The following is a 20,246-nucleotide window of genomic DNA, read 5'->3' as shown; positions in this document are numbered from 1 at the left end:
TAGGCCCAGTCATATGCCCCAGCCCGGAGCTCGCACTTGGAGGGGTGGGGAACGTAGGCCTCACCGGTCCTGGGACCTGCCTGTCCTTGGACTCTCCCCGCTTGTACCTTATAGTCAGCCAGCCACCTGCTAACTAATCAAATGAGGAAATCCACATTAAGGGAGGGCCTGAATCTGTAGAAGTGATGGTGGAGGTGAGGGAGGGGTGGAGAAAGAAGAGGATTCCAGAAATCCAGTGATTGGTAGGTGTTATAGTGCCTCTCAGTGTGTACCAGTTAGGCTGCTGAATGTTCTGGTTTCTTCCAGTGGTGGTGAGAAGTTGTGAGTGAAGAGGCCAAGCTAACTGAAAAGGAGTTTAAACAATTAAAGGGGAGAACTGTAGTAGCCTTTGAGTAAGGGTATCCTCCCATTTTAGTGTAAAAGATAATAATTTATTTAAAAATTTTTTGCCAGATCCTGAACCGCCTTCACCTATAGTTGACTTAGGAATTGTATGTCAGTCTTTTCTTTATATGCATGGCCTGATTTCTCTGTAGCTAATACTTAAGACACGTTTGCAGAAGTTAAGAAGAGGCTTACTTGTTGGTTACAAAAGATTCTTCAGGGAGCAGGGGTGAGTCCAGACAATGAAGGGAGCCCCTGAAAGAAGGAGTCCTGAAGTCTACAGATTATAAAGTGATTTTGAAGAAGCTTAGTGAGTCTGAGACTTGAGGGGCGAGAAGAGCATCATCCCTGGTTACCTTGGGAGGTGGGGGGAGGTGTTAAATGTCACTTGTGAGACTTAGCAGGAATCATAGGCTCAAACCAGAAAGGGTCTGTACCGTGGAGACCTCAGTTCTGGTAGAGTTTGAAAGAAGAGTTTTATAGAGAGGAATTGGATAAAGATTCGGAGAAGCAGCTAAGGAACCAAGGAAGAGATGGAAAAGTTTAATGTGAAAATAGACTGGAAAAATATTAGGACTCTGGTAGAAGAAAGAGTGACCCAAAACGAAGCAAAACCCATAAATATTTATGGACAAAAAAATTTTATGATATGGCTATGTTAACTATAAACTTACTTACAAAGCAAAATCATGCCCATACATAAAAAGCGTTTCCGTCTACAACTGGTAGTTAACTTACAGGACTGAGTTCTGTAAGAGGCCGTTTGGGTAGAAAATATAAGTAAATTCAAGGAGGGCTTGGCCTTTAAGAGATTGCTGATGGAGAGTGTTTAGAATATTCTGTGCTAAACAGAAGCTTTTGAAGTGAGCATAATATAGGAGGATGGTTGTATCACTGGTCTGATCCAAAGTAGCTATTTTTTTTTTTCTTAATGCTTTGTGAGTCTGCCTTGAAGGAAAAGGAAAACAATTGGGAATCATTTAAATTATAAAATGATGGCAGATAATTAACCAGAACAGATTGACACCTGTGTCCTCTGCAGCCTTGCAATGGATCCTGTCCGACCACCCTTCAGGGGCCCGTCTCCTGTGCACCCATTTCAGTATGTTCGGATGCCGGGCTCTTGGCAACAGGCTCCAAAACCTTTGGACCCAGCTCTGGGCAGGGCAGGACCTGCAGGCAGAGGCCATGTATTTGAAAAGCGAGAGGAGCCAGGCCCACAGAGTGGGCCAGTGCAAAAGGTAAGACCGTGTCTGCATACATAGTAGCAGCACACAGCTTTTCATCAGGGCAAATAAGGGATTTCAAGGTACTTAGGAAACTGGGAAGCCCTATATGAAAGCAAGGGTTTGTTTTTTTTTCCCTTGAACAAGTGGTTGCCTCTTGGAATATATTTCAAATTCTTGAGTTGAAAGTCTAGAAAAAGGGCCTCGTAATGAATGTTAGATGGACCTGGGTAAATGCCTTAGTTCTCTAGCTTCTATAAATATAAATATATACATACATAAATGATAGGTTTAAAGGTACAGTCTTTTGTTTTTTTGTGAGTGTTTAGATTTCCACTCTGGGTTTGACTCTATGGTATTAGCAGCCACTCTTGCCTCTAAGGTCATAATTGTTAAGAATGGTTTCTTTCAGAAGGCTCTTTGCCTGAATCTTAAAGAAAAAGAGGATCTTCAGCTATTGTTAGTGCTGTGTGTATACTCGCATGGACATGTATTCTTAATCTCTTAATTATATAGTAATTTTAAGAATGGTATTTGTCTATAATTAATCTCAAAGAATAAAGAGTTAGCAAATACAGGAAGAATCTAATAGTGCAGTTATGACAATTTTAAGTAGGTTGACAATGTCAGATGTAACGTTCTGTAAGAAGAAACATAATTGACAGTAATCCTGTATTTTTACTCAAATGGATTGCTTGAGTCTATATGTGGCAACTCTAATTGGTGTAACAGTAGTAAACTTCCAAGACTGCTACAGGAAAACAGTAGCAAGTTTTGTTGAGGTTATTTTAAAAAAAACCAAAATTCTGATACCCTTAAATGATCCATTTTTTTGGAAAATTTATTAGCCAGTACACTTGTTCTCTCTTACCTTAGGTGTACAGGAAATGAACTAGAAAAATAATTCTGTTGCATTTGTTATACTGTATATCAAATCATGAACTGTAACTGTTTATGCTTGAAAACCTAATATGACATAAGTGTTTTGTTTTTTGTTTTACATAAATTTATTTTGGCTGCGTTGGGTCTTCGTTGCTGTGCACGGGCTTTCTCTATTTGCGGCAGGCGAGGGCTGCTCTTTGTTGTGGTGCGTGGGCTTCTCATTGCGGTGGCTTCTTTTGTTGCGGATCACAGGCTCTAGGTGTGCGGGCTTCAGTAGTTGTGGCTCGTGGGCTCTAGAGCACAGGCTCAGTAGTTGTGGCGCATGGGCTTAGTTGCTCTACGGTATGTGGGATCTTCCCGGACCGGGGATCGAACCCATGTCCCCTGCATTGGCAGGTGGATTCTTAACCACTGTGCCACCAGGGAAGTCCGACAGAAGTGTTTTTTTTAAGACCATAAGGATTTAAACAATTTTTATAAGGTATTTTTATTCTTGTAACATTTATAGAATTTGAAGTGGATGATTTTTATTATTTTTTTTATTTATTTTTATTATTTATTTTTTATTTATTTTTATTATTTATTTTTATTATGATTTTTATTATTTATTATTTATTATTTATTATTTACCAAGACTTGAAGAAAACCAAAACTGAGGTTTTAAACTACATCTTAGAATAACTTTATTCTTTGACTTTCTATAGGAATCTATGGGTTTGGTCTCAATGTTCCGAGGACTGGGCCTTGAAACAGTGTCCCGGACCCCTGTGGAACAGGAAATGCCTCCTTTAGGTATGTGGAAGACTAACTTGAGAAAACGTGGTGTTATATATGATTGCTTTGTTCTTAAATTCACACAGTTTATCTTCAGAAAAATTACTGTACTTTATAAAATGTTCAGCTCACGGTTACAGCTGGGGTTTGACTCTTCCGTTTAGGTAGAGGCATTTTAGGTCGAGGCTTGTCTACCAGTATGGCACGCAAGGACAAAGAAGCACCCCATCCCACTTTTCTGGATCCTTCAGTGTTGGCATCTGGAGATAGCAAGATGGCAGAGGCCTCCGTTGGTTGGAGTAGGTGGGTAAAGTTGACTTCTTGGGTAGCCATCAAATTCAGATGAAATATCTGTAAGTCCAGAGAGAAACTCTAAAGTGGGTTGTATTATCTCACAAAGAAACAATGCATGGTTTCATGGTAAGAATGGGTGTTTTCCAAGAGTAGTCAGCAGCTACTGACGCAGTCAGTCTTTGGACGAGGGTAAAAGCAGTACTGCACTGCACAGTTCACCACCCTGTTTGCCCTCTTAAGAATTCAGCCTGGTGGTAGTGGTTCTTTAACCCAGGTGGGTCAGACTTCCATCTCAATTTCTGCTGTGGAAGTTGGCCCTGAGAGTCAATATTAATAACAATTGATGCATAAGTCATGTTAGCATATTGGATTTGGAGAGAATCCCAATGCTTGGGTCCCTTTTGCTGACTCCTCCAGGAAGAGAATATAGATTTGGGGGACTCATTTAGATAGGGCATAGATAGAAGCATGATTGAGAAAGTTCTGATTTGCCTCTTTTCAACATTTCAGAACGCTTGGAAGAGGGAATTTGGATGCCTTTTTATTACCGATGGGAAGAGCAGCTGGTGGTATAGGCAGAGGAGTATACAAGGCTCCCGGTGCTCTCAGCCTGAATTCTCAGGATCCTGCCCAGCTGTCATCTCAGCCACCTCTGACCCCAGCCCCACTGCATTCTCTGGATTGCCCACCACTTGGGACTGCAGAACACAAGGAAAAGTAAGTCAGGAGTGCTGCCATCCCTGCTTGGTGATGATGTGGAGGAGGCCTTCGCATAGTATTGCAAACTCTGTTCTGTTGTGTCTAAAGTCCTCCTTGGGTGGTAGGTACTGCAGGGTTGTTTTGTTTTTTGCCAGTGGGGAGAATGACAGAGAGGTGGGGCAATTCCTGATGAGGTGAAATGGGGTTAGTGATGATAGTATGTATTTATCTAGAGTCTACTCATGGCTTTTCATTTCCTTCCCAATTCAGACATAGATAATTCTTTGTCATGTTGAAGATAAGGAAATTATGTAGGAAATACATTGCAGCAGTTCATTTTTCTCTATAGAACTAATTCTTATGTTCTTAGTTAGCTGGCCTAGTTATTCTAGTGATATTACTAGGACAAATAGGGTGACCTTGCTTCTCTAATTAGAGATTGCTAAGAATTTACCTTCTGGCTTTCAAAGCTTCTTTTGTATGTCTTGATTCTTGGTCTGTGTACCTGTAAGCCAAGTGTGAAATACTACTTCCCCAATCTATCTTTCCTTTCCTTTTCTTTCTTTGCATTTTTGTGGCATGGATTATTTGTTTGTTTTTGGCATATGTGGGTGCTTTTGTTTTTTATTTTCTAGAGAGCCTTTTGTGAAGCAAGGATCGAAAGGAACACCTCAATCTTTGGGATTGAACCTTATCAAAATACAGTGTCGTAATGAAGCAGTTTATCAATATCATGTGACTTTCAGGTATTCACAGCTTTTTTCCCCCCTGTATTGTTCACTTCTTAGAGAACAGTAATGAAATAGTTCCACAGGAATAACTGAATTGTTTTTGTGTATAACTCCTGATGCAGCTCCCCCTACAGTAATTCATATATTCATATCCTTGCAATAAGTTTAAAGTTAACATTTTTTGTGTGTGTTTAGCTATATTACCAATCCAGATTTTAACTTAATAGGTGCAATTTTATGCATGAGATTAGAGGTGGATTTTCTGTAAAGTTAATGAAACTTAAGTTCAGGGCCTTTTACTTGCATAGACCCCTTCATAACCTTTTTTTTTTTTTTTTTTTTAATTTTATTTTTATTTTTTTAAACATCTTTATTGGAGTATAATTGCTTTACAATGGTATGTTAGTTTCAGCTTCACAACAAAATGAATCAGTTATATATACACATATGTTCCCATATCTCTTCCTGCTTGCATCTCCCTCCCTCCCACCCTCCCTATCCCACCCCTCCAGGCGGTCACAAAGCACTGAGCTGATCTCCCTGTGCTATGCGCCTGCTTCCCACTAGCTATCTACCGTACGTTTGGTAGTGTATATACGTCCATGCCTCTCTCTCGCTTTGTCACAGCTTACCCTTCCCCCTCCCCATGTCCTCAAGTCCATTCTTTAGTAGGTCTGTGTCTTTATTCCTGTCTTACCCCTAGGTTCTTCATGACATGTTTTTTTTCTCAAATTCCATATATATGTGTTAGCATACGGTATTTGTCTCTCTCTTTCTGACTTACTTCACTCTGTATGACAGACTGTAGGTCTATCCACCTCATTACAAATAGCTCAATTTCGTCTCTTTTTATGGCTGAGTAATATTCCATTGTATATATGTGCCACATCTTCTTTATCCATTCATCCGATGATGGACACTTAGGTTGTTTCCATCTCTGGGCTATTGTAAATAGAGCTGCAATGAACATTTTGGTACATGACTCTTTTTGAATTATGGTTTTCTCAGGGTATGTGCCCAGTAGTGGGCTTGCTGGGTCATATGGTAGTTCTATTTGTAGTTTTTTAAAGAACCTCCATACTGTTCTCCATAGTGGCTGTACCAATTCACATTCCCACCAGCAGTGCAAGAGTGTTTGCTTTTCTCCACACCCTCTCCAGCATTTATTGTTTCTAGATTTTTTGATGATGGCCATTCTGACTGGTGTGAGATGATATCTCATTGTCGTTTTGATTTGCATTTCTCTAATGATTAGTGATGTTGAGCATTCTTTCATGTGTTTGTTGGCACTCTGTATATCTTCTTTGGAGAAATGTCTATTTAGGTCTTCTGCCCATTTTTGGATTGGGTTGTTTGTTTTTTTGTTATTAAGCTGCATGAGCTGCTTGTAAATTTTGGAGATTAATCCTTTGTCAGTTGCTTCATTTGCAAATATTTTCTCCCATTCTGAGAGTTGTCTTTTTGTCTTCTTTATGGTTTCCTTTGCTGTGCAAAAGCTTTTAAGTTTCATTAGGTCCCATTTGTTTACTTTTGTTTTTATTTCCATTTCTCTAGGAGGTGGGTCAAAAAGGACCTTGCTGTGATTTATGTCATAGAGTGTTCTGCCTATGTTTTCCTCTAAGAGTTGGATAGTTTCTGGCCTTACATTTAGGTCTTTAATCCATTTTGAGCTTATTTTTGTGTATGGTGTTAGGGAGTGATCTAATCTCATACTTTTACATGTAGCTGTCCAGTTTTCCCAGCACCACTTATTGAATAGGCTGTCCTTTCTCCACTGTACATTTCTGCCTCCTTTGTCAAAGATAAGGTGACCATATGTGCGTGGGTTTATCTCTGGGCTTTCTATCCTGTTCCATTGATCTATATTTCTGTTTTTGTGCCAGTACCATACTGTCTTGATTACTGTAGCTTTGTAGTATAGTCTGAAGTCAGGAAGCCTGATTCCTCCAGCTCCATTTTTCGTTCTCAAGATTGCTTTGGCTATTCGGGGTCTTTTGTGTTTCCATACAAATTGTGAAATTTTTTGTTCTAGTTCTGTGAAAAATGCCAGTGGTAGTTTCATAGGGATTGCATTGAATCTGTAGATTGCTTTGGGTAGTAGAGTCATTTTCACAATGTTGATTCTTCCAATCCAAGAACATGGTATATCTCTCCATCTATTTGTATCACCTTTAATTTCTTTCATCAGTGTCTTATAATTTTCTGCATACAGGTCTTTTGTCTCCTTAGGTAGGTTTATTCCTAGATATTTTATTCTTTTTGTTGCAATGGTAAATGGGAGTGTTTTCTTGATTTCACTTTCAGATTTTTCATCCTTAGTGTATAGGAATGCCAGAGATTTCTGTGCATTAATTTTGTATCCTGCTACTTTACCAAATTCATTGATTAGCTCTAGTAGTTTTCTGGTAGCATCTTTAGGATTCTCTATGTATAGGATCATGTCATCTGCAAACAGTGACAGCTTTATTTCTTCTTTTCCGATTTGGATTCCTTTTATTTCCTTTTCTTCTCTGATTGCTGTGGCTAAAACTTCCAAAACTATGTTGAATAAGAGTGGTGAGAGTGGGCAACCTTGTCTGGTTCCTGATCTTAGTGGAAATGCTTTCAGTTTTTCACCATTGAGGACGATGTTGGCTGTGGGTTTGTCATATATGGCCTTTATTATGTTGAGGAAAGTTCCCTCTATGCCTACTTTCTGCAGGGTTTTTATCATAAATGGGTGTTGAATTTTGTCGAAAGCTTTCTCTGCATCTATTGAGATGATCATATGGTTTTTCTCCTTCAATTTGTTAATATGGTGTATCACGTTGATTGATTTGCGTATATTGAAGAATCCTTGCATTCCTGGAATAAACCCCACTTGATCATGGTGTATAATCCGTTTAATGTGCTGTTGGGTTCTGTTTGCTAGTATTTTGTTGAGGATCTTTGCATCTATGTTCATCAGTGATATTGGCCTGTAGTTTTCTTTCTTTGTGACATCCTTGTCTGGTTTTGGTATCAGGGTGATGGTGGCCTCGTAGAATGAGTTGGGGAGTGTTCCTCCCTCTGCTATATTTTGGAAGAGTCTGAGAAGGATAGGTGATAGCTCTTCTCTAAATGTTTGATAGAATTCGCCTGTGAAGCCATCTGGTCCTGGGCTTTTGCTTGTTGGAAGATTTTTAATCACAGTTTCAATTTCAGTGCTTGTGATTGGTCTGTTCATATTTTCTATTTCTTCCTGATTCAGTCTTGGCAGGTTGTGCCTTTCTAAGAATTTGTCCATTTCTTCCAGGTTGTCCATTTTATTGGCATAGAGTTGCTTGTAGTAATCTCTCATGATCTTTTGTATTTCTGCAGTGTCAGTTGTTACTTCTCCTTTTTCATTTCTAATTCTATTGATTTGAGTCTTCTCCCTTTTTTTCTTGATGAGTCTAGCTAATGGTTTATCAATTTTGTTTATCCTTTCAAAGAACCAGCTTTTAGTTTTATTGATCTTTGCTATCGTTTCCTTCATTTCTTTTTCATTTATTTCTGATCTGATTTTTATGATTTCTTTCCTCCTGCTAACTTTGGGGTTTTTTTGTTCTTCTGTCTCTAATTGCTTGAGGTGCAAGGTTAGGTTGTTTATTCGAGATGTTTCCTGCTTCTTAAGGTGGGCTTGTATTGCTATAAACTTCCCCCTTAGAACTGCTTTTGCTGCATCCCACAGGTTTTGGGTCGTTGTGTCTCCATTGTCATTTGTTTCTAGGTATTTTTTGATTTCCTCTTTGATTTCTTCAGTGATCACTTCATTATTAAGTAGTGTATTGTTTAGCCTCCATGTGTTTGTATTTTTTACAGATCTTTTCCTGTAATTGATATCTAGTCTCATGGCGTTGTGGTCAGAAAAGATACTTGATACAATTTCAATTTTCTTAAATTTACCAAGGCTTGATTTGTGACCTAAGATATGATCTATCCTGGAGAATGTTCCATGGGCACTTGAGAAAAATGTGTATTCTGTTGTTTTTGGATGGAGTGTCCTATAAATATCAATTAAGTCCATCTTGTTTAATGTATCATTTAAAGCTTGTGTTTCCTTATTTATTTTCATTTTGGATGACTGTCCATGGGTGAAAGTGGGGTGTTTAAGTCCCCTACTATGAATGTGTTACTGTCGATTTCCCCTTTTATGGCTGTTAGTATTTGCCTTATGTATTGAGGTGGCTCCTATGTTGGGTGCATAAATATTTACAATTGTTATATCTTCTTCTTGGATTGATCCCTTGATCATTATGTAGTGTCCTTCTTTGTCTCTTTTAATAGTCCTTATTTTAAAGTCTATTTTGTCTGATATGAGAGTTGCTACTCCAGCTTTCTTTTGGTTTCCATTTGCATGGAATATCTTTTTCCATCCCCTTACTTTCAGTCTGTATGTGTCTCTAGGTCTGAAGTGGGTCTCTTGTAGACAGCATATATAAGGGTCTTGTTTTTGTATCCATTCAGCTAATCTGTGTCTTTTGGTGGGAGCATTTAGTCCATTTACATTTAAGGTAATTATCGATATGTATGTTCCTATTCCCATTTTCTAAATTGTTTTGGGTTCGTTATTATAGGTCTCTTCCTTCTCTTGTGTTTCTTGCCTAGAGAAGATCCTTTAGCATTTGTTGTAAAGCTGGTTTGGTGGTGCTGAACTCTCTCAGCTTTTGCTTGTCTGTAAAGGTTTTAATTTCTCCATCAAATCTGAATGAGATCCTTGCTGGGTAGAGTAGTCTTGGCTGCAGGTTTTTCTCCTTCATCACTTTCAGTATGTCCTGCCACTCCCTTCTGGCTTGTAGGGTTTCTGCTGAGAGATCAGCTGTTAACCTTATGGGGATTCCCTTATGTGTTATTTGTTGTTTTTCCCTTGCTGCTTTTAATATGTTTTCTTTGTATTTAATTTTTGACAGTTTGATTAATATGTGTCTTGGCGTATTTCTCCTTGGATTTATCCTGTATGGGACTCTCTGTGCTTCCTGGACTTGATTAACTATTTCCTTTCCCATATTAGGGAAGTTTTCAACTATAATCTCTTCAAATATTTTCTCAGTCCCTTTCTTTTTCTCTTCTTCTTCTGGAACCCCTATAATTCGAATGTTGGTGTGTTTAATGTTGTCCCAGAGGTCTCTGAGACTGTCCTCAGTTCTTTTCATTCTTTTTTCTTTATTCTGCTCTGCATTAGTTATTTCCACTATTTTATCTTCCAGGTCACTTATCCGTTCTTCTGCCTCAGTTATTCTGCTATTGATCCCATCTAGAGTACTTTTAATTTCATTTATTGTGTTGTTCATAATTGCTTGTTTCATCTTTAGTTCTTCTAGGTCCTTGTTAACTGATTCTTGCATTTTGTCCATTCTATTGTCCATTCTATCTCCAAGATTTCGGATCAACCTTACTATCATTATTCTGAATTCTTTTTCAGGTAGACTGCCTATTTCCTCTTCATTTGTTAGGTCTGGTGGGTTTTTATCTTGCTCCTTCATCTGCAGTGTGTTTTTCTGTCTTTTCATTTTGCTTATCTTACTGTGTTTGGGGTCTCCTTTTTTGCAGGCTGAAGGTTCGTAGTTCCTGTTGTTTTTTGTGTCTGTCCCCAGTGGCTAAGGTTGGTTCAGTGGGTTGTGTAGGCTTCCTGGTGGAGGGGAGTAGGGCCTGTGTTCTGGTGGATGAGGCTGGATCTTGTCTTTCTGGTGGGCAGGTCCACGTCTGGTGATGTGTTTTGGGGTGTCTGTAGACTTATTATGATTTTGGGCAGCCTCTCTGCTAATGGGTGGGGTTGTGTTCCTGTCTTGCTAGTTGTTTGGCATAGGATGTCCAGCCCTGTGGCTTGCTGGTCGTTGAGTGAAGCTGGGTGCTGGCGTTGAGATGGAGATCTCTCGGAGATTTTTGCTGTTTGATATTATGTGCAGCTGGGAGGCCTCTTGTGGACCAGTGTCCTGAAGTTGGTTCTCCCACCTCAGAGGCACAGCACTGACTCCTGGCTGCAGCCCCAAGAGCCTTTCATCCACAGGGCTTCTTAATTTGGGATGATTCGTTGTCTATTCAGGTATTCCACAGATGCAGGGTATATCAAGTTGATTGTGGAGCTTTAATCCGCTGCTTCTGAGGCTGCTGGGAGAGATTTCCCTTTCTCTTCTTTGTTCTCACAGCTCCCAGGGGCTCAGCTTTGGATTTGGCCCCGCCTGTGCGTGTAGGTCGCCGGAGGGCGTCTGTTCTTTGCTCAGACAGGACGGGGTTAAAGGAGCCGCTGATTCGGAGGCTCTGGCTCACTCAGGCCGGGGGGTAGGGAGGGTCACGGAGTGCGGGGCGGGCCAGCAGCAGCAGAGGCCGGCGTGACGTTGCAGCCTGAGGCGCGCCGTGCGTTCTCCCGGGGGAGTTGTCCCTGGATCCCGGGACCCCGGCAGTGGCGGGCTGCACAGGCTCCCCGGAAGGGCGTGTGGCTAGTGACCTGTGTTCGCACACAGGCTTCCTGGTGGCGGCAGCAGCGGCCCTAGCGTCTCATGTCTGTCTCTGGGCTCCGCACTTCTAGCCGCGGCTAGCGCCCGTCCCTGGAGCTCTCTCAAGCAGCGTTCTTAATCCCCTCTCCTCGTGCACCAGGAAACAAAGAGGGACGTAAAAGTCTCTTGCCTCTTCGGCAGGTCCAGACTTTTCCCCGGACTCTCTCGCGGTGCACTAACGCCCTGCAGGCTGTGTTCACGCCGCCAACCTCAGTCCTCTCCCGGCGCTCCGACAAAAGCCGGAGCCTCAGCTCCCAGTCCCGCCCGCCCCGGCGGGCGAGCAGACAAGCCTCTCGGCTGGCGAGTTCCGGTCGGCCCGATCCTCTGCGCTGGAATCTGTCCGCTTTGCCCTCCGCACCCCTGCTGCTGTGCTCTCCTCCGCGGCTCCCAAGCTCCCCCACTCCGCCTCCCGAAGTCTCCACCCGCGAAGGGGCTTCCTAGTGTGTGGACACTTTTCCTCCTTCACAGCTCTCTCCCGCTGGTGCAGGACCCGTCCCTATCCTTTTGTCTCTGTTTAGTTTTTTCTTTTGCCCTAACCAGGTACGTGGGGGGTTCCTTGCCTTTTGGGAGGTCTGAGGTCTTCTGCCAGCGTTCAGTAGGTGCTCCGTAGGAGTTGTTCCACGCGTAGATGTATTTCTGGTGTATCTGTGGGGAGGAAGGTGATCTCCGCGTCTTACTCTTCTGCCATCTTCCCGGAAGTCTCTCCGAGAAGTCTTCTTCATAACCTTTTTAACTTATCTTGTATCTGTAGTTTTGTATTCCTCTTCTTAAAGAGACCCCCCCCCCACAGTGGTATCAAAAACACACCCCACAATACCTGGATCCTCCCTGCATGAGTGCTATACCAGCATTTGATGGCTCACCAGTGATAGTCTAGGGTTAAACTTGAGGGTGAAAAAACCAGAGAAAATAACTTTAATTTTATATCAGTAACTTTAGGATTTATCATACTTATTTAAAAGTTAAGAATTTATATTAGTCTGTGTTCTTTTTTAAAATCTCAGGAGAGCCATTAACTGAAGGTTATTAGCTGGAATTGTGAAAATAAATGAGTGTTCTGGAATATTTATGGAGAAAAAGGAAGATGGAAGACTGAATTTTTGAAGCACAGCTATTAATTGGTACAAGAAGAAGAAGTGGAATGAAAGAGAGAAGAAAGGAACAGTTAGGGGAACAATACCCTGAAGACAGGGTTATAAAGCCAGAAAGAAGGACCCATTTGAATGAGGGAGAGGTGGTTGACTTTGGCCACAGGGAAAAAAGTTGTTGAATTTGCTTTCAAGAGGCACCCTTGGTGATTTTCTAGTAGCTTTATTAGTGTTACGGGGAAAAAATGAGACTAAAAGAACAAAGGAGAGCCTGGGCCATGAGAAATAGCCAGTGGATTGGCCACTTATTTTAAAAGTATGTAAGAGGAATGAGAAATGGAATGATAATTGCTTTAAAGGTTTCGGTGAGGTAAGAAACTGGACGTGAACACATATGACAAGTGAAGAGAAGGAGTCAGGAAACCGGGTGAAATTGGACTAGCAAGAGGGGAAGGTGGTGGGAATGGGCCTGTTCTGGAATGTAAGGGATGGAGATGGGTGTTAATGAGAGGGAAGAGTACTTGCTCTGGAAATGGATTGTCAACTCGTAATGAAACAGAAAGGAGTGTGAGACTCCTCACGAGTCTCTGCATTGACCAGGCTCTGGAGAAGACATGGATTCTATAAATTTCGAGATTGTAGATGCAGACCTTTGAAGCCACAATGTGAAGAGATGAGAGAATACCGAGAGGATGTATTACCGTGACTGGTCATCCTGTAGCTTCCTTGACATCATGGGGCTCTAAAAAGACAAATTTAAATATAGTGTCTTGGGCATAATGCCATGTATGTGTGAATTTCTTAGAAGAAGCATTTTGGAATGTGATGTTAGCATGTGAGTGCTTAGTTTTGGCGATGACTGTATTGGATTACCGCTTGATTTTTTTGTTGATGTTATCTTTCTTCGTGTACTTGAACATGCTTGACCCTTTTTAGCCTTGGATTTGTTTAAACTTCGAAGTTGTAGAATAGGTTGTGTGTTACTGTGATCTGTTGGGACAGTCATTGTACAAAGTAGCTACTGGACTTTTTCAAAGCTGTAAGATTTGTGACAGTGAATTGATAAAAAGTTGAAATTGCTGTGAGTGAAAAATGGTTAGAGTAAAATCCTATATTTTTTAAAAATATATTTTTAAAAGTGTATATTTCTATAGATGCTAGAGCAGGGATTAGCAAACTGTGGCAGGCCTGCTGGGCAAATCTGGCCCACTGCCTGTTTTTGTAATAAAGTTTTGCTGGAACATAGCCATACTTATTGGTTTACATATTGTCTACGAGGCTTTTGTGCTATGTTAGCAGAGTTGAATAGTTGTAGCAGAGACCATATGACGTGTAAAGTCTTTCCATAAAAGTTTTCTGACCCTCTGGTCTAAACTCTCGAAGAATGTACACTGACATGATAAGGCAGTTGTGTTTGGGTGGTGGAATTATGGATTATTTTTATTTTCTGTGAGCCAGTATCCTTGGGTCAGAGTTCTTTTTTTAGTCAGATGTATTTCAGTATTTTAATATGACCACTAGATGGAGCAGTAGTCATAAGTGACTGCATCTCTAACAGACCTACCACACAGCTGTAAAGTCAAACTGAAATAAAATCCTCTTTATTATTTTCTAGCCCCAATGTGGAGTGCAAAAGCATGAAGTTTGGCATGTTGAAGGACCATCAAGCTGTCACCGGAAACATCACTGCTTTCGATGGATCCATTCTCTATCTGCCTGTTAAGCTAAAACAAGTGAGACCAAATAGGAAGTGCACTTGGGGGCGAAGCACGGGTGGTGGGAAATCATAGTGTCCCTGAACATTTGAGTTGTACTTTCCTATTCTGAGAGGAAAGGCAGACTTCTCCATAACAAAGAAATTGCAAACCGAGAAACTTTTACATCTAAGTTCTTTCTAGTCCCTTCTCTCCTAAGAGGAGTGGTTGGAAGCCTTTGACCTTAGTGACAAAGAATATTCAAGATTGCAAATTCGAAGGGCTCTATTGCTAGTTCTCCATTGGGTTTCTCTTACCAAATCCTTTCATAAGTCCTACTTGTCATGCTGTGATTTTGTCTAGTGTGGACAGCAAAGTAACAGTAAAGAATAAAACATGTTTAAGATATTACAGTGTTCTAGAACACAGTTGGATTAGATTAGCGCTTGGTAGTGTTGTAATTTCTCTTTACTTGCATATGTTTATTTGTTAGGTTCTTGAGTTAAAAAGTCAAAGGAAAACTGACAGTGCCGAGATCATCATTAAGATTCAGTTGACAAAGATCCTGGAGCCCTGTTCTGACTTGTGCGTTCCGTTCTACAATGTTGTTTTCCGTCGGTGAGAAATGGCTGAAGTCTTATTTTCTTTAACCTCAGTCTTGTATTTGTAACAGAGCTCTTCAGGAAGCTTGGATGGTATTAAAATACAGTGCGTATATAGATGAGTTTGGAAACATTTAATAAATAAATGGATGACATTAAGGCTAACTTATTAAAAGTTATCTCAAGTGATTGTCCAGATTTGGGTATATGAAAGTAGGTTTGAAGTAGCTGGACAGAGGGGGCTGGTTTCCTTCCATTCATTCAGGAACTTTAAAAGCAAATGTTTATGGTACATATTTAATGGTGTCAGTGATGGGGCTACTTGAAGAGGTAGCATGTAAAAATTTTTGCTAGAATTTTTCCCAGTCCTTTGAATTTTTGGATACAGACAGCTCATAATTTTTTAACTTTTCTGAAGACTCCCAAATTTTCATAAAACTGTTATTCCCAAACCACCTTTTTAAAAATGAAACATAGAACCTGATTTCTACTTAGTCAGCTGAACTGCCAGGAACAAACATAACTTCCTAAGCCTGACTGATAGTCACAAATTTAGAAATGGACTTTTTTTTTTTTTTTTTTTTTTTTGGCGGTACGCGGGCCTGTCACTGTTGCGGCCTCTCCCGTTGCGGAGCGCAGGCTCAGCGGCCATGGCTTACGGGCCCAGCCGCTCCGCGGCATGTGGGATCTTCCTGGACCAGGGCACGAACCCGTGTCCCCTGCATCGGCAGGCGGACTCTCAACCACTGCGCCACCAGGGAAGCCCAGAAATGGACTTTCTTGTGCTCTTTTTAGTTAATGGGGAAAAGTAATGTAAATCGAGCTTGGGAAGTCAACTTGATTTTTGGTTACCTAGTTAGAAAAAGCTGCAGTCAGTTGCATATACTGCAAGATAAATACTTTGGTAATTTTTATTTTTCTTTTGGCAAGAGTGTTCTCAGCATAAAAGCTATATTGTGCAAAGAGCATCAACATTTCTGCTCTTTTAGGCTTTCAAAGGAAAATGTAGCTAAGAGCAATTGAACTTAATTATTTTTAATTCTTCTACTAGAAAACCCATTCTTGCTCTTTATTTCAGGGTAATGAAACTTTTAGATATGAAGCTGGTGGGGAGAAACTTCTTTGACCCTACAAGTGCTATGGTACTACAGCAACACAGGTTGGTGGTGTTTTCTTCTTCCTCACTTTTGAATGTTCTGGAAATAAATTTTTCATTGCAATCACCATATTAGTATTTTATGATAGTGAGTACAGTTTATGAGTTAATTATTTTCCATAATTTAGGTTTTCAGTAAGTTCACAATGATGTTGACTTAATTTGTTTCCTGTTGCTTTCTCATTGTTATTGGGGAGGGGCAGTATCTGCTCAAAGTATTGCCTCAAATGGAGGCATGGAAATATCTGTGGTTCTTTTAGAACCCCAGCGTAAAGGCCACGTATGTCTTCAGATTGCAGATCTGGCCGGGCTATGCAGCTAGCATCCGGAGGACAGATGGAGGTCTTTTCCTGCTTGCTGATGTCTCCCATAAGGTCATTCGGAATGATTCTGTGCTGGACATCATGTGAGTGGATGGTGGCATCTACGTTTAACAAACAATTTTCTGAGAAGTTCAGTAATAGCTGGTAATAAATACAGATAAGCCATTGTTCCGTTCGGGTTTTAAATTGTAGAATAGATTGAGAATGCTGAATTGATGTGCTCTTTCTGTGAGTCCTACCAGGATAGGCATCTGAATAGAGACCTGCTGCACTTAGACTGAGGAGGAATGTATGTAAGTCTCTGGTTACGAAGACTTGGTTTAATATACACCTACCCTGAGTTCTTGTTTAAGTGTATTACTCTAGTAAATATTTACTGTAGTAAATATAGATGTGTATAATTTGTAATCGTTACATGAAATCCTGTCTTATACATAAATCTGTGTGCATCTATGATTTTTTTAGGTTGTGTACCTAGAAGTGGAATTACTTAATGAAAAGGTCGAACATTTTAAAGACTTGAAATATTTACTATAATAAGATGTTTAAATATATATTGACCGATTACCCTCTAGAAAATTTACTTAGTTTATTTTCTCACCAGCTATGTATAACTGCTGGGTGTTACCAAGCTTATAATCTTTGCTTCTCTGATAAATTCATTCATTCCATCAACATATATGTATAGCGCTCCAGTTTGTACCAGAGTTTTGGAACTTATCAGTTAACAAAACAAAGATCCCTCTCCTCACGGAGTTTGCATTGTAGTCACGTGAGATAAATAGTAAATAATAAGCATGATAAGTAAATTGTATAGGGTACTAGAAGTGATAAGAGGTATGGAGGAAAGAAAAGATAGAACACAGGGTAGGAGAGATCAGGAGTACTAGGGGTGGGATGGAGAGGGGAGAGAGCTGTCATTTCAGTAACATGTCAAGCTCATTTGAACCAACACTTGGAACAGGTGAAGGAGTTAGCCAGGTAAATAATTGGGCTAAGGGAATTCTTGTTAGAGGGACAGTTGAGGTAAAGGCCTAAGCCAGAAATATGTCTGGCTCTTCAAGGAGCAGCAGGGAAGCCAGGGTGGCTAGAGCAGAGCAAGTGAGGTGAGGGCAGTGGAAGGATGGAGTAGTTGGAAGGAAGAGCTGAGGATATAAAGCTTTCTAAGTCTGTTGTCAAGAGTTTCGGTTTTAGTGTGAGTGAAACATAGGGCTTGTAGCCAAGGAGTGACACAATGTGACTTGAGTTGTGAAAGGATCCCTCTTGTTACTTACTGCGTGGAGAATAGGTTTGGTGGGATGGGGTAGAAGTGGGGAGACCAGCCAGGAAGCTCTTGTAATAATCCAGTGGAGAAATGAGGGGGTGGCAGCAATAAAGGTGGTGAGAAGGGGTTGGCCTCTGGATATGTTCTCAAAGTAGCATTCAGTCAATTTCCCAACTGGGTGGTGGAGTGTGAGAGAAAGAGAGAGGTTAAGGAAGACTCAGACCTTTTTGACTGAATTTGTAATTATTTATTTTGTCTCTCCTAGACTCTCTCTCCTTGATAGTGGGGACCATCTCTCTTTCTCTCACATGGTACACCCAGACGTAGTTTATTCCTAGCCTGTAGTAAGTGTTCAAGAATGTTTATTACATAAAAATAGATGTCTTTAAATTCACTCTTTCTTTCTTTATGGTTACTGTCTTTGTTTTTCTACTTAGAAAGGTCTACTTGTTTTAATTTCCAATGTTTTAAACCTTCTGGAACTTGGTGTGATGTTAGGATCATAATGATTGTTTTGGTACCGTTACACAATTTATTGAAAAACATTTTTCTTTAGATTTAAATCACTATCAAATGCTAAAATACTTGGATTTATTTCTGAATATTTCATTTTGAACCACTCGTTCAAACCAGTGTGATACTGTTTTAATTATTGCAGTTTTATTAGGTTTTATTATTTGTCAAGGAATTCTGTTTTCAGAATTTTTATTCTGTACCCTCCCTTACTCCTTCGTGTGCAACTTTGAATAATTTAGTGAAAATAAGACAGAAAGTCAATTGGCAATTTGATTGATATTGACTAGGGAGAGTGTTCAGTGACACTGGACTGGTTGCTCTCCAGCGTAGCTGATAGTTACTGTCTGGGATTCCCCTTCACTGTGGCGACGACTCCCTTTCCCTCTCACCACAGGTATCCTGTAGTTCGATCCCATGACGACTTCTTCCTGGTTTACTCTTGTTTCTGAGCTCTTACGTGTTTGAAATCTATTTTACCTTAGTTTGATTGGGCATAAAATTTGAGTTTGGAGATAGTTTTCCCTTGGAATTTAAAAATCATGGTTCCATTGTTTTTTTTTTTTCCTTCGGTATAATCTTTATTCATGTTCACATATTCTTTCACAGTGAGACTATTTCCTTATTTAAATTTAACTCTTTGGGTGTTCTCATAGTACCGCTCTATTTGAATACACCTTATTTCTGAATTTTTCCACTTTTTCATTCTGTAAGTGAGTAAACAACCACCTCTTACACCATCCTTATATCTTTTTTACCTTATTTGTACCTTTTGAGCAAGCCCAAACTTGATTTTAATATTGCTTCATCCCTTCTTTTTTTTCATATTTTAATTTTAGATTTGATATGTTAAATGCTGTGTAGGTACTACACTTCTAAAAAATTATTATGGTTAGTAATATATTTTAGTATGGTAAGGCAAGTCCTTCTACCTTGCTCTTATATCCACTATCTTCCTTTTTCTTTCCTATAACTATTTTTCACATTTATTTTCCAGATTAATTTCAGAATATTTTTGTTGAGCTCTCCAGAAAATGCCACTGCAGTTTTGCTCCATTTTCTTTTTGCTTTCAGATTTACTGTTGGAAAAATCTAAAGCCATTCTGAGTTCTTTTTTGAAATTAAGTTTATTTTTTATTGAGGTATAGTTGATTTACAGTATTATATTAGTTTCAGATGTACAATGAAGTGATTGAAAATTTTTATAGATTATACTCCATTTAAAATTATTATAAAATATTGACTATGTTCCCTGTGCTGTATGGTATATCCTTGTAGCTTATTTATTTTGTACATAATAGTTGGGACCCCCCCTGAATCCCATACCCTTATCTTGCCCTCCCCCCTTCCCTCTACCCACTGGTAACCACTAGTTTGTTCTCTCTAACTGTGAGTCTCTTTCTTTTTTGTTATATTCACTAGTCTGTTTTTTTAGATTCCACATGTAAGTGATAAAATGCAGTATTCGTCTTTCTCTGACTCATTTCACTAAGCATAATACCCTCCAGATCCTTCCATATTGTTGCAAATGGCAAAATTTCATTCTTTTTTCATGGCTAAGTAGTATTGCAGTGTGTGTGTGTGTGTGCGCGCGCGCGTGCGCTCGTGTGTGTATGTGTATGTATGTATCTCAGTTCTTCTTTATCCATTCATTTGTTTGTGGACACTTAGGTCACTCCCATATCTTGACTATTGTAAATAATAATAATGCTGTTGTGAGCAGTGGTTTGCATGCATCTTTATGAATTAGTGTTTTCTTTGGATATGTACCCAGGAGTGGAATTGCTGGCTCATATGATATATTTTTAGTTTTTTGAGGAACTCAATACTGTTTTCCTCAGAGGCTGCACAAATTTATATTCTCACCAACAGTGTACAGAGGTTCCCTTTCCTCCACATCCTTGCCAACATTTGCTATCTGTGGTCTTTTTTTTTCTTTTTAAAATTTATTTTATTTATTTATTATTTTTGGCTGCATTGGGTCTTCTTTGCTACGCGTGGGCTTTCTCTAGTTACAGCGAGTGGGGCCTATACTTCGTTGTGCGTGGGCTTCTCACTGCAGTGGCTTGTCTTGTTGCAGAGCACGGGCTCTAGGCGCACGGGCTTCAGTAGTTGTGGCACA

At 40.0% G+C, this 20,246-nt stretch overlaps 1 protein-coding gene across 2 annotated transcripts in view; it reads left to right on the top strand.

Annotated features, from left to right (window-relative positions):
• The first annotated feature begins 1,280 nt into the window (after positions 1-1,280).
• The window catches only part of PIWIL2 (piwi like RNA-mediated gene silencing 2), a 94,298-nt gene continuing 75,332 nt past the window's right edge, over positions 1,281-20,246 (top strand). For both annotated transcript variants that reach the window (XM_004270644.3, XM_033429695.2), the window contains exons 1-9: positions 1,281-1,625; positions 3,197-3,284; positions 3,431-3,569; positions 4,071-4,277; positions 4,895-5,005; positions 14,188-14,305; positions 14,760-14,884; positions 15,947-16,027; positions 16,317-16,430. In XM_004270644.3, coding sequence (XP_004270692.1) covers positions 1,434-1,625; positions 3,197-3,284; positions 3,431-3,569; positions 4,071-4,277; positions 4,895-5,005; positions 14,188-14,305; positions 14,760-14,884; positions 15,947-16,027; positions 16,317-16,430 — 1,175 coding nt within the window. In that variant the 5' untranslated portion in view covers positions 1,281-1,433. The remainder of the gene's footprint in view (positions 1,626-3,196; positions 3,285-3,430; positions 3,570-4,070; positions 4,278-4,894; positions 5,006-14,187; positions 14,306-14,759; positions 14,885-15,946; positions 16,028-16,316; positions 16,431-20,246) is intronic.

The sequence above is a fragment of the Orcinus orca genome, chromosome 6 (genome assembly GCF_937001465.1).
Source record: "Orcinus orca chromosome 6, mOrcOrc1.1, whole genome shotgun sequence".
Classification (NCBI taxonomy): Eukaryota; Metazoa; Chordata; class Mammalia; order Artiodactyla; family Delphinidae; genus Orcinus; species Orcinus orca.
Note: the sequence above shows the minus strand (reverse complement) of the source record. Positions and strands in the feature narration are given on the sequence as shown.